General features: G+C 45.8%; 1 protein-coding gene across 8 annotated transcripts in view; it reads right to left on the reverse strand.

Moving 5' to 3' along the window:
• Grik4 (glutamate ionotropic receptor kainate type subunit 4) overlaps window positions 1–14,283 on the reverse strand; it is a 426,707-nt gene that overhangs the window by 27,888 nt on the left and 384,536 nt on the right. For all 8 annotated transcript variants that reach the window (XM_063264893.1, XM_017595455.3, XM_039080793.2 and 5 more), the window contains one exon: window positions 2,003–2,112. In XM_063264893.1, the coding sequence (XP_063120963.1) occupies window positions 2,003–2,112 (110 nt within the window). The remainder of the gene's footprint in view (window positions 1–2,002; window positions 2,113–14,283) is intronic.

The raw sequence follows: 14,283 nt of genomic DNA on the forward strand, positions 1-14,283 counted from the left end.
CTCAATGCCCACATGTGTCTGAAGGCTCCCAGGAGTCTTTGCACTCCGTGGAACCCGTGTGCCAACTGTTGCCTTAAAGCAGAACATCCCAGGTTTGCATAATATACAAATATGCAGCCATATGATTAGTCCTTTAATGCCTTTTGATTTCATGTTTTGAGACAGGGTCTCACTCTAGCCCAGGCTGGTCTGGAGCTTACTACATAGCCCAGGTTAGACTCAAATGCATTCCAGTCCTTCTGCCTCAGCCTCCTACCTCAATAGAACAACACATTTTCTTTTGTTGTTGTTTTTATTGTCATTATTGTGTTGTTATTATTATATTGTTATTATTATTTGCTAATGGCATATTTGGGACAGTATGTGTGTGTGGTGGCCACAAAGGAGGATGCAGAGCCTATCAGGGCAGCTTGAGGTGAACCCCCCCACCTTGGGTGTTGATACAGTAACAAAGCCCTGAGACCCTTTGCAGAGCCTTAGAGGAGACTTGAAAGCCATGCAGACTCCACAAGAACCAACTGTCCACACATACAGGCTCAGCCACAGGGGGCCAAAGAGAATCTCAGAGCCTCGGAGCCTGGATCTCACAGACAGCTTCCTAAACACAGCAGCAGACAGCGCTGCGAAGTGGAGAGCAGAAGTGTCAGACAGCATGTGAGCTCCCGCACCTCGCCAGCTGTCACTGACAACAGATACTTGACAGTGGCAATGCCTATGGAGCCAAGGGGGGTGGGTGGTGCACAGGAGCAAAACTCCGTGCCTTTGAAGACTACTAGGTGGCCACAAAGGCTGTTTGATTTTACCTTTGATCACTACGAGAAGAGGCACACTGGGGACATGTAAGACTCAATACATTCCCGTTGCCTTTCTTGAGTGGAAAAAGCACAGGGTCTCCAATTCATAGAGGGAACACAACCCCGGGAAGACCCCCCTCAGAGAGATAGAGTAGGGGCCAAAGGATCATCTGGCCCTGATGCTGTGGTCTGGAGACAAGGTGAAGTCACTGGCAGCAGAGCCTCTGTTGGATTTCTAGCTCATTCTAAGCTATTCTCCATTTCCATTCCATTCCCATTCTTCCCTGTGGTAAACTGAGGGCTGAGTTGGTGGTGGGGACTTGGGTGGGTGGAAGATGGCTTGTCCTGAAGTTCAGGCTACCTTAGCTCAGGGGCAAACAACCCCCTCTACATAGTACAGTCTTAGAGAGTTTACAGCTTAGGGATACCCTGGAGTCCTTCCACAGGACCAGGACCAGTTCCTGGCTTTTGGGAACAAAGGAAGGCTAATTTTCCCTTGGCCCCTAACTCTGACCATTTTTCCCAACTCAATACTGGGCACAAATGTACCCTGTTGTTGCCTGCTACCCTCTGTGGTTTTGTTTGACAAGACAGCTGTGTTTTCAGAGGGAGAGCCAGACTCTGCAGAGGATGCATTCTCCCTGGCCTGTGTCACTGTGGCCTCTGGTCCCCCTCAGCCACCCTCCACTCGGTCTGGATTTGCAGGCTCCATTTCTTGTCATTCAGGACTTTAGGGCAGATCATGGCAAAGATAAATGCCAGGATACCAAATGCACCATGTTTAATTAGAGCCATCTTCCTGCCACCCCCTCCTCTCCTCTCTTCCCCAAAACTCCTATCCAAGTTGGGGCGGGTGGCAAGGATGCAGGAGGCCAGAATACAAAAGCAAATCCAGACAAACAAACCTGCCTGTGCTGTGCATGGTAGGGAACACATGCACGGACAGATGGACGGGCAGTGTGAGGTTGACAGCTGGTCAGAGAGCATTTCAGGCCCCCAGTCCCTCTGCCATCTCTATTTGGCACCAAGGTCTTCTAAACCATCCTCTCCTCCTCCCACTCCTACCCCATGCAGTACCCAGAGTGGACACGAGGTGGTGGTATAAGGACAGGGAAGGGAAGGGAAGGGAAGGGAAGGGAAGGGAAGGGAAGGGAAGGGAAGGGAAGGGATGGGAAGGGATGGGGAAGGGAAGGGGAGGGGAAGAGTACCGAGCCACCAGGAAGAGGACACAGCTGACAGCCAGATAAGCTAGAAGCATGAAGAGCCAGACTCCTGGAGAAAAGGGGTCCAGAAAGGAGAAATAGCCCGGTCTGCGTCCCTGAAAATGGAGATGAAGACAAGATTTACTATACATAGTCAAAATGGCTTTGGGCAGGGCAGGGCATGAGTGTTGGCTTGGACCTAGCATTTTGGGGAGACTCTGGGTGATTCTAACAATGCCAGGGATGATGGCGTAGTCAGGGCTGCACTGAACACCTTGCCCATCCTGATCTACAGAGGAAACAAACAGCAGTGTGGGCCTGTCTTTTCCTGGGGTGACAGGGCTTTGCGCTGAGCAAATCTGCCAGCTCTTGACACCTGTGACGTACTGCCTTGGGGCTCAGGAGAACCCGTGAGGTGAAGGTTCTGTACCAGGGTCTGACCTCAGCACCCCCTCTTTAACATCTGCATCCTTCTCCTGAGAGTGCTAATATGGCAGCTTTGCTTGGCTTTCCGCTCCGCACAGTGTCCTTAGACAATGGAGCCGAAGCCCTGAGGGCCCCTCAGCCGATTACGTTCATTTTCCCAGTGAAGAAACCAAAGCCCGAGAGAGGCTCCCAAAGTCACACTGTGGCAAACGGAAGACTTAGAGACAAGTCTTGTAACTCGAAGTCGCCATCCTGTCCCCTCACGCCACCATGTGCTTGCTACTCCTAAGGTTGGAGCCAGGAAGGGAAAATGAACACGAAGTCCCCATCATGCCTCACAGAGCAGAACAGAACGTGAAAAACTGTGTCAAGGTGTCTGCTGCTGCCTCTTCAGCTGTGTGGTTCTGTGCAAGTCCTGGATCCCTTCTGGCCTCAGCCAGAGCGGGGCTAGATCAGACCCACTCTCTGAAAGCTGCAGTTTGCTTCATTACCATACAGTGTTTGATTTTCCATTAAAGAGAGCGCATGCGCACATCTATGTTCCTATCTTTCTAAAGGAAACAAACACCCTCCATCAGAATGAATACCCCGTCTCAACCTGTGGGTCACGAACCCTCTGGGGGACCAAAGGACTCTTTCGCAGGGATTGCCTGAGACTATCACAAAACATGGGTATTTACATTACAATTCACAACAGTAGCAAAATTACAGTTAGGAAGCAGCAACAAAAATAAATTTATGGTGGTGGTGGGGATCACCGTGGCATGAAGAACTGTATTACAGAGTTGCAACATTAGGAAGATTGAGAACCACTGCTCTAGACGGTCTGACAGCACAGGAACTGAGCAGTGGTTGCTGATGTACATGGGGTGTGCTCTCTCCAGCCACATTCTGCTGTCAGCTTCACTTCTTCTGTTTACTACAAAACCACCAGGCTAGATGCTGTCTAAGGGCCATTTGAAACAGAAATGCTGTAACTTTTACGATCTCAGGAATCCGGGAAGTCTGTGGATATAACTAGAAGTCAATATTACCTTCAGCCAATCTATGAGAAGGTCTGCTTTCACACTTCAGGTTATATCAGACATAATAGCACCTACAATTTGTAATGCAGTGACTGCCCCCATAGCTTTGTGTGAGTGACCCCACAGTACCTGCATAGCCTTATTCCCCAGTGACTCCAGCTTTTCTGGGTGGCTTCTCATCTCCTCTCATCAGAGAACCAGGAGGAACATCCTCAATGCCCTAGGGAAGAATTTCACTTTCCCCCGGCACAAAAGGGACACAGAGATGCTTTACCACTTGCCCTGTTATAGGCAGTCATTCTTGGGACCTGCCGTCTTTCATCAATGTGACTAGAACCTCTTAGGAGGCCTTGATGAAAATCATTTTCTTCCCCTGTATAGCACAGGCCAGGGGAAATCCAAGTGTATTTCCTTACAGCACATGAATGGTTGATGTTCACCGAATGCTTGATTCCAACAGGCTGGTTGGGAAAATGAGCCTGAACAAGAGGCAAAGGCCAGTAACTGAGGGAAAGGAAGAGGAGGAGGAGCAGCAGGAGGAGGAGGAGGAGGAGCAGCATCAGGAGGAGGAGCAGGAGGAGCAGCAGGAGGAGCAGCAGGAGGAGGAGTGGGAGGAGGAGGAGGAAGAGGAAGAAGAAGAGGAGGAGGAAGAGGAGAAAGAAGAGGAGGAAGAGCAGGAAGAGGAGGAGGAGGAGGAAGAGGAGGAAGAGGAGGAAGAGGATGAGGAGGAGGAGGAGAAGGAGAAGGAGAAGGAGGAGAAGGAGGACAGGGCAGAGACCAGATCACGGGTGTGTTTCCTCCCATCATTACATAAATCCTCTAACAAGAAACAAGGGGTTCAGGGGCAGCAGACTCTGGGTTCCTGGTTGCTCAGTCTAATGTCTACACAGGCTGACTGTCTTATTCATCACCCTAGCAGTCAGTCAGTGGCAGACGCAGAAAGATGCAGAGCGGGAAGAATGCACACGGGCGATGCAGAACTCAAAGAAGACCATCTTGCCTATGCTCCTACTGCACATCACCAGCTTGGTTCACTCTCAAGTCCCCTCTTGGCTCCAGACTGCCTCTAGATAAACATGCGGGAGTCCTATATGACCTGTTAAAACTGTTTTATTCTGTGTCTTTCAAGTGTGAGACAGCCAGGGACAGGAAACATCTTTCATTGCTGCCTTCTGAATCTGAAGCCCCATTAGATATTCCATGTCAGAAATCTATACCCGATTGTATCACAAGCGGTGAGCCTGAGGAAGACGGCAGCACTATTTAAAGCTGCCATATTTGGTTTGGGGTGATAAGAAATGATACAGAGCTGTGAGAAAAACTCCTAGAGACTTGGGTTATACGATGCGGGACATCACACAAACAAGAATCAAGATGTAGACATAGCCTCACTAGAAAGCTGTCTGTCACACTGGCAAGGCAGCCTCTGATTTCACCAATGATTGACTGACACCAGCCAGAAGAGTGAGGTCTGGGCAGTTATTGGAGATCTGGGTCTGCACAGTGTTGAGATGAGCAAAGCAAGCATGCTCCTTGGAAGATTCTGAAGGGCAACCATTTTTCCTATGTGGATGCTTGGGGTTGCATCCTTCCCAAGGAACACCCTAGTCCCCGGGACTTGGAACAAATTATGGTCACATGCCATAGGCATAATTTTTCAAAATACCAGTTTCTACTGAACCCAAAAGATGCGTGGCAGTGACAGCGATTCTTCTGAGAAACTTGGTACCGCACTACATGCTCTTGATCTCAATAGCCAAGTTTCCATGCTGACAGACGGAAGAACGGGGGCCCGGGGAAGCCGTGTCTCACTCAAATCATTGGTGATGGCTTCAATTTCCCTGGTAATCACTCATCAAGCTGTGCCACTGGCATGCTGCGCCCTCCATCCTCATGGCAGCTGTACCAAGTCTTGTTCAACTCCTAATGTTTGCAACTTGCTCCAATAAACTCCCTAATTAATCCCAGGCCTTCTACCCGGTGCCAAGAGAATCCCGATTTACTGATCCCACCCACTTAAAGTACTCATGAATGTCATTTATCTATCTTCGCCATCACTTATTGTGACTCTGTTGTTTTATAAACATTTGTATTGACTTATACAATCAATATAGCTGCTGACAGCAGGTGTGGCCAGTGCCTTTAGGTGAAGGCAACCATTTTGAATGTAGATAAGTAATGCTTTATGTATCCATCTCTCTCCAAACAGCCATAGTCGTAAATCCGTGCCATGGAGGTCAAGGACAGGCCACGTCCTGCTGGTGAGATTGAAAATTAGAAGTTGTTGCCCTGGCTTTTGGACAGTGCTTCAGTCTGACCCCACCCAAGTTGGCATCTTTAGTGATAAGAGAGCTCTAAAGAATTGGTCACCAACTAGCCCATGGTCCTGCTTTGTGGCGGTTGTTTGAATTGAATCATGTCAGTGGATCAAATATGTCAGTAATGCTTTTTATTCTTAAACATCTATTAATTCAGATTTCTATGTGTTAGAAGATGATATTATGGAAAGAAAGAACTTCCCTTCCTGAAGTCTGGAGCCAAATGCACGAGGACACCAGAGCCAGACAACACAGAATAAGTGGTAAACAAAAATGCTGACTCGGGAGTCAGAGAGTCCAGGTGTATGTTGGGTTTCTAGTTAGATACAAGCTCAACTATGAGGAGCAAGCTACTTAACCCCTGGGTATCTATGTACTCTTTGTAACTCGGGGGTAAGAATAAATCTGACTGTGTAGGGTTATTTTGAAGATTGAAGATATAGTAAGGAGTGTGTGTGTGTGTGTGTGTGTGTGTGTGTGTGTGCACGCATGTGTGTCCATGTCCCCACACACTTCTCTCTACCTAATGACAGACAGGAATCAAAGAAAGGATGGTTGTGACAGAAGAGGGGTCTTCCTTTCATACTGACACCGCCCCCTTGTGGACCAGCAGTGCTACTTTCTGTCCCATAATGACATAGGATGAAGATACTTGAGGGAGGAGACAGTCATCTGGCCATAACCACTCTTCCTAATGTTTCAAGGTCCTGCGGTTGCAGCACATGAATCAGAAGGGCTCTCCAGGGTTCTCAAGGGAAGCAGTTAGGGCAACCCAGCCTTCATCCTGAAAGGAGGGATCTCAGAAGCCAGTGGTCTATTTGTTGTTGCTATTCCATTGTTTTGCTAACGGAGACAAGTAGTCTCGGCTGGACTTGAATTCACTGTGTAGCTCAAGCTGACTTCAAACATGATCCTCTTGTCTCTGCCTCATGAATGCTGGGTTTATAGTCATGTGTCATTATGCCTGCCTCTGATCCTAATCCTTTGGACTATGCTACACTTCAGCTGTCCCAAAGAATGAAGCAGACAGGAGGCAGCTGCTCTTGGAACTGTGGAAGGGCACTGTGCTTCGGGCGCCATTTCCCTACACATGGCACCAGTGACATCAACTCTCCTCCCAGTGGCCCACCTCCCCAGCATGTCACTGACCAAGGGTTGCCATATGACCCATGCCATGTGTTCTGGGTACTTTCAAGTGTCTACAGAGTGTAAGAGCAGTTGACAAAATAGTTTCTTGTTAGTCAACTGCCAGGAATGGTCGGTGGTCAATAACACATCCATTAAGGTTGAAAATGGAAGGAAATAGCTTATCTGTAACTCAGCCTAGGAGAGGAAGTTATATATGAGTGTAAAAGCTCATGTGGTTAATCTGCTGTAGGTGTCTTGTAGAGTGAAGCCTGGCATGCACTCTGCTTTTAAGCCCAGGAGGATGAAATAAGCAAGCAGCTACCTCCCCCCTCACAAAACACAGAGATAGTTGGTTGTCAGCATATCTCATACATGGACAGACCTATTCTTACTTCTCTGCTTGTAGATCGGGCTTGGAGACACCCAGGTTCCCATCTTAGCATTGACCTTGACTCACTGAGTGGTCAGTCCTAGGCAAGCCACTCAGCATCTCTGGGTATCTTTTTGTTCTCCTTCCATAAAAGCAAAACACCAGGATGCACATGAAGGATGAATGGGATTGTTACTAAAACAATGCTGATACAACAACCTGAGCTCCTGAGGGAGATGTGCTCTGTGCATATATAGCCAATGTTAGTACGACTATCCAGGGATCCATATTTCTATTGGTGGACCATGCTGTCAAGTTACTCAGCTTTAGGGACTTAGACACGATTCATATTTTAACCTCCTTAGAACAGACTGTTAAGTTAGAAGTGACTCGCTGACTGGCTTAGAGCTATTCTGCGTGTTCCTAGACAGACTTGCTGAGGCAAAACAGACCATCCTGGAAAACAGATGACACATCCAGCAAGTTCCAGGCACTAACTCTGTGTTGGCATTTATTTCTCTCTCACACTCTTTCATCACTGCCTGTCTTCATTACTGCCCTGTTGTTGTGAAGGGATACCGCAAGCAAGGTAACTCTTATAAAAGGAGGCACTTAGTTGATTATAGTTTCAGAGGGTTAGTCCATGATCATCGTGGTGGGTAGCTGAGATCTTTATAACCTGATCTGCAGGCAGAGGGGAGAGAGGGAGAGGGAGAGGGAGGAGAGGGGGAGAGAGAGAGAGAGAGAGAGAGAGAGAGAGAGAGAGAGAGGAGACTGAGCTTTTAAAACCTCAATCCTACCTCCAATGACACATCTACTCCAACAAGGCCGTACCCCTAATCCTTCCCAAACAGTTCTACTAGATGACGACCAAGTATTCAAACATATGAGCCCATGGATGCCATTGTCATTCTGATTAGTCCCTTTTATTAATTTGTTCTTGAGAGAAAAGACTCTAGCTGAGAGCAAAGAAGAGGAAAAAACCATGGAGCTTCCCTTTCCAAGGAGTATCAGGCACTCAGGCTGGCTGGTGACCTTGTACGGCTTCATAGATCTCCCAGATTGAATCCTCAGATAGGAAAGAGCCTTGAATGAGCACCTAATCTATGCATGACCTTTACAAGGGACGGATAGACATACTACAGTGTGGGATGAGTAATTGACAGTATTTGGGACTTGGAGACAGGAAACTTGGCTTCAGCGCTGGCAACAGCACTCAGGATCAGGCTTACAGGGTTCCAACCTCCGGATCCACACACTAAAAACCATCTCACCTGTCCCTGGCAGTGCTTCACTCAACCAGAGCCTGTGTGGAAGCATCTCATAAATCAAAAGCTGTGTGTCAACATGCTATATCTTAGACATCAATCCAACCTCCCTGAAGAAGCCAACATGAAATTATTTAAATGAGATTTACCCATTTGGGGGTTAAATGGGCCAAATGGTGAATCCCAGGTTGAGTTCTGGCACATTCCAATAATACCTTACTACAACAGACAGGGAATGCTTGAGGAATACAAACTTACTTTAATATTAGTCTGAGCAAAAACATCATGAGGTAAATTGTTGCAGCAGGGAGGAAAGAAAAAAGACAGAAAACCACAAGATATATTCTGTCAAATATGTTTTTCCCCCCCACAGGCTGTTCTCTCCTCTTCTCACACATAGTTGAGGATTCACAGTGCGCATCAATGCCTTACAATTCTTGAAAACAAAATCCCCTTGGAGATAGACTACTAAACACTGAACTTCTCATTAAAGAGAAACATGTTAATTTGCCAGGGGACTCATAAGCCTTGAACTCCATCCAGATCCTGTCACATGACTACAAAGTTTGAAGCGTCAAGGCCACCCCAGATTCTAAAGGTCTAACCATGAGTGCATGGCTTAGAATCCCATCTGGTCCCAGGCAAGGATCCCTGACGCTTTCTCAGGTGGATGCTGTGATGGTGATTCTTCACTAGCAACTTGACTAGATTTGGAATCCTACTATGAGACACAGCTCTGCAGATGTCTGTGAGGGCATGTCTAGAGGAGCTTAGCCAAGGAGGGAAGCCCTACTCTGAATATGGGCAGCATCCTCTCAGATGCTAATAGGAATGCTATCATCATCTGGATGATAATAGGAGAGACAGAAGGAAGGGTACCAGCATCCATCCCTCTCTGCTGCTTGACTGCGAATACAATGTGATGAGCAGTCTCACATTTCTTCTGCCAGGTTTGCCCTGACGTTATTGACTGTACTCTCAAACTAGAAGCCGAAATAATCCCTCCTTTCCCTTCTTAGTTGCTTTGCCAGGGACTCTGTCACAGCAGGTAGAAAAGTAACGAATACAGATGCTGTGCTGCACGTAGGGTGTGCAGACATTGCCGCAGTGAACAATAACTTCAGGTGGCAGGTATGGCCCTGCCAGAATGGATGATACAGCAGGCTGCCTAAAATGTCTGTCCTTACTTCATTTCTATTCTTAAGATCAATTGGGATCAAAACAGAAACTTAAAAAAAAATATTGCATACTGGCATACTGGACCTCCCTAGCACAAATTGGGTTTTTGGGGCTCAGTGTTGTCTTACTGAGAGGATAGTGCTCACTGACCACAGGGTCACCGGATATAGTCTTCATTCTTCCCTCTCTTTCTCACTTTTATTTTCATGTCTGCCAAGTAATACTATATGTTTAGAATCACCACATTTTCCAAATCAAGTCATATCTAAAATTCTAATCTGGCAAAACAGTATTTTTTTCCTTAATGTACCACATACTGGGATCTTGTTAAGTAGAGATGGGAAAGAATACTTGAATGCATCAAGAAAGTGTATAATAGATAACAGCCATTGGAGAAGAGAGGAGGTCAGGTGGGAGAGACCATCTGACATTTGAGCTGGGTATAGAAGGGCAGTGATGGCTTTGTTGAGTTGTTGAGAAGAGAGAGGATGAGTGTGAACCTAGATGAGGTGAGGGCAGGCTATTGTAATGCACACTATGCTAGGAGTTTGGGCAGCTGGTCAATGATCTGGAGTGTGAGGTTAATATGATTAAATTTGTCAAATGATCAAGCAATCAACTCTCAGGATGCAGCATGAGGCGTGGAATGAAGTGAGGAGCAATTCCCTTGTATTTAGTACACATGATAGTGACCATTTCCTTGTGCGTGCAGCAAACACTCTGAGAGCACTGCATGCATGCTCTCATTTAATCTTCCCATGGCAAGTCAGTCATTTATTTCTACAGATGAAGCAACTGAGGTGCATGTGATGTGTAGTTAATAACTGTCTGATCCAGCATCAACTGCAGGCAACCAGGCTTGAGTCCAGCATTTCTTAGTGAATACTGACAATGACTGTGGTCTTTGGTTTTGATAGTAAGAGAATAGGAGACACCTTCCCACTGAGAGACTCTAAGCTACTGTAGTTACAGCAGCTGAGGCTAGAGAGAAGCAGAAAAAAATGGAGATTACCTAGAGTTTGAGAACTGTTAGGGGAGGGGAGTCAGCTCAGGTCACTGAATGGAGGTGCTATTATCTGAGATGAGACAGAGGAAGAGGAACCAGCTTGTTGAATGAGACTATTCAGATTCAGTCTCCAAATACCCCAGGGCAACAGGTGCTCTGGCCAGGCTTGCTAATAGTCTTCTATGTCAGGAAGTTCTTCCTTAGAGCTAGCTTAAACCCATCCTATTGAAAGGAAGCCCTGTCCTACTGTCTTGAACAGTTTGTGGGTTGTCTATTAGCCATTCAGGTGGAGGGGAGTAGCCAAGTGTGAGATGTATCCGCTGCTGCAGTTCAGAGAGGAGTCCAGGGTGAGAGTGGCATAGAGAAGAAGGCAAGGACATGGAGTGGAGGGGAAGGATGAAGACAGAGCTTTTAGTCAAGGTGATGGAGAAGCAGTAGAAACATCAGGAAACATGGTGGCTTGGGTGCTAGGAATGAAGAGTTCCAAGGGTCAGCAGTAAATATGACTAAGCCAAACTCCTTAGCTGGCTTGTCAATTAGCAGGGGATGCTCTTATTTTGGTCTTAGAGATGGCTGAACAGAAACATTATTTGGTGATGTTAGGAATGAGGAGAATATCCCATAATGGATGTTTAATGACCTATATGGGAAACAACCTGAAAAGTGTTGGAAATTCATAAATTGTTTCTGATAATCTTTGATATGTGCGGTGTTGTATAGTGTGTGTGTTTGTGTGTATGTGTGGTGTGTCTGTATTGTGTATGTGTGATGTGTGTGGTGTGTGTGTTGTATAGTATGTGTGGTGTGTATGTGTTTCCGTGCATGCACATGTGGAGGCCAGATGCTGCTATTTCATGTCTTCTTTTAGCACACTCCAGCTTGTTTTGGAGACAGTCTCTCATTGGTCCTGGAGCTCTTTGTTTCAACCAGACTGGCTAGCCCATGAGACCCAATAGTCTACCTGTTTCCACCTCCAAGGCACTGGGATGCAGATGCTATCTTAGTAAGTGTTCTGTGGCTGTGAAGAGACTCCATGACCATGACAACTGTCAGGAAAGGAAGCATTTCACTGGGAGCTTGCTTATAGTTTCATGGGGTTAATCCATTCTCATCATGGTGGGAAGGAGACAGGCAGAGTGTTGGAACAGTAGCTGAGAGTTTTACACACTGCACAGGCAGCAGGCAGAGAAAGAGACGCTAGACCTGGTATGGGCTTTTTAAACCTCAAAGCCCACTCCCAGTGACAATCCTCTTTCCACAAAGCCATGCCACCTAATCTTTCTCAAACTGTCCTACTCTCTGGTGACTAAGCATTAAAAATATGAGCCTTAGGAAGCATTCTTATTCAAACCACACAGATGACTCCATTACACAGGTCTCTCATGGGTCCGAGGGGATCTGAACTCAGGTCCTTAGGCCCACACACCAAGCACTGTGCCCACTGAGTCCATTTTGACAATTCTCTGGAGGCTTTCGCAGTTGTGCTTAACTGGGATTACACTATGCAATGTATACATGTAATACAAGGCACCCCACGAGTACATACAAATTTCATGGTTTTGCTTCAAAAATGAACAAGTGAATAAAAACCATTCTTGACTAGGCATTTACACCGAGTGAAGTGCTCTAATGTTTGCATACAGATTTGACTGCAGGTGGATGCTCACCTTTTGGTAACAATTACTCATTAGTCAGGTGACCTTATAGACATGGGAAAAAAGGAGATTCTAGATCATTATAGATTATAAATGAGAACAAATTAGCCATATTTTTGCTCAAAGATAACCATCAATCAGAGAAAATCCACAAACCAGTAAACACCCATTATCTAACCTTAATTTCCTCACATTGGCATTATTATCTTGAAGGCAGCATCTCTGTGTAGGTTTCTATGAGGCTCCGGTGGCAGCCTTCGCCTGGCAGACGGTAGCATCCTGATACAGCTGCGTACATTCTTACTAACTCTCCTCAGCCCCAGCCAATTTAGGAATGTTCTGTCACCAATTGAGTTTCTGGAACTTTCTAAGCATAGTGCCTCACACGCAGAATGTACTCGGTAAATATTTGTTGAATAAATGCATAAACTGTCAGGTCTGCTCAGTGTAACTAGTTTGTGCCAGAACTCGTTTTTCCCTCAGTTTGGCCTCATTATAAATTAGTTCTGAGCAGCTGCGTGGCATACTAGAGCCTCCAAGGTAGGGCTGGAGAGAGGAGGAATTCTGGACCAGTCTGATAGACTGAACTGGTCAGCTAGGGTTCTCCAGAGAAACAGAAACGATGGGAGACATAGGTATATACATATGTATGTATTTCTATAGCTATATCATATCATATATCATATCATTTATAAGTCCTCTATCTGTCTGTCTACCTATCTATCTACTTACCTATCATCTAAATATCAATTTTCTGTATGTTTTTGACGTGGTTTAAATAGAAATGCCCCGCCCCCATAGTCTCATCTATTTAATGGTTGGCCATTAGGGAGTGGCATTACTTAACAGAGATTAGGAGGTGTGACCTTGTTGGAGGAAGCATGTCACTGAAGGTGACCCTCAGGGTTTTAGAAGCCCAACTAAGCCCATGGTCTTGCTCTGTCCATGCTTCTTGCCTATCTGGCTGTAGAACTCATAGCGACCTCTCCAGTACCATGTCTGCTTGTATGTCACCATGCTTCCTGCCATGATGTCAATGGCAGGACTAAACAGTAAGCCAGCCCCAATTAAATATTTCCCTTTATAAAAGTCTCCATGGTCATGGTGTCTCTTCACAGCAATAGAACTTTGACTAAACAATCTATCCATCTACTTATCATGTGAGTGTATGAATGTATCTATTTATCTGTCTGTTATCTATCATCTATCTATCCACCCATCCATTCATCTGCCTATCTGTCATATTTAGGTAGATTTTAAGGAATTAGCTCATATAACTGTAGGAGTTTGTAAGTCCAAACAATCAACAGGCTAGAATCTTAGGCACATCTCTGCCTTGGCCTGGGGTAGAATTCTTTCTTTAGAAAGCCTCCTTTTCTCTTATGACATTAAACTAATTAAAGGAGACCATCTTACATTCTTGGGGTTGGCTTATGACCCTCTCAAAATAGTGTTGAAATCCTAACTCCCATGACTTGTATATGCGACTATGCAACCTCATTTGAAAATATGAGTCCTTGCCAATGTTATGGAGAGTTGAGATAAAATCATACTGGATTAAGGTGACCCATGTAACAGTCCTTATAAAATGGGGAATTTGGATATAGATACACGGGGAGAAGCTGAGTGGATTCAAAGGCAAAGGTTAGAAGGGGGCGTCTTTATGGCAAAGAGTTCTAGACAATTAATTACAGATGTTATCATGATTCTAAATGACGTTCCTTAAAAGACACATGGACTAATGGTGGGTCACACATCTAGAGAAGCTATAGTCTTGCAAGTTGACATACAAGAATTAATTTCCCAAGAAGTATTACAAGGGACTAACACAGCTGCAGATTTGTGAGTTTGGTGATAGAAAATATTTGATAATCTCATTGAGAATGTCCACAGGATTGGTGACTAACGGGCA

This window comes from Rattus norvegicus, chromosome 8, assembly GCF_036323735.1.
Source record: "Rattus norvegicus strain BN/NHsdMcwi chromosome 8, GRCr8, whole genome shotgun sequence".
Classification (NCBI taxonomy): domain Eukaryota; kingdom Metazoa; phylum Chordata; class Mammalia; order Rodentia; family Muridae; genus Rattus; species Rattus norvegicus.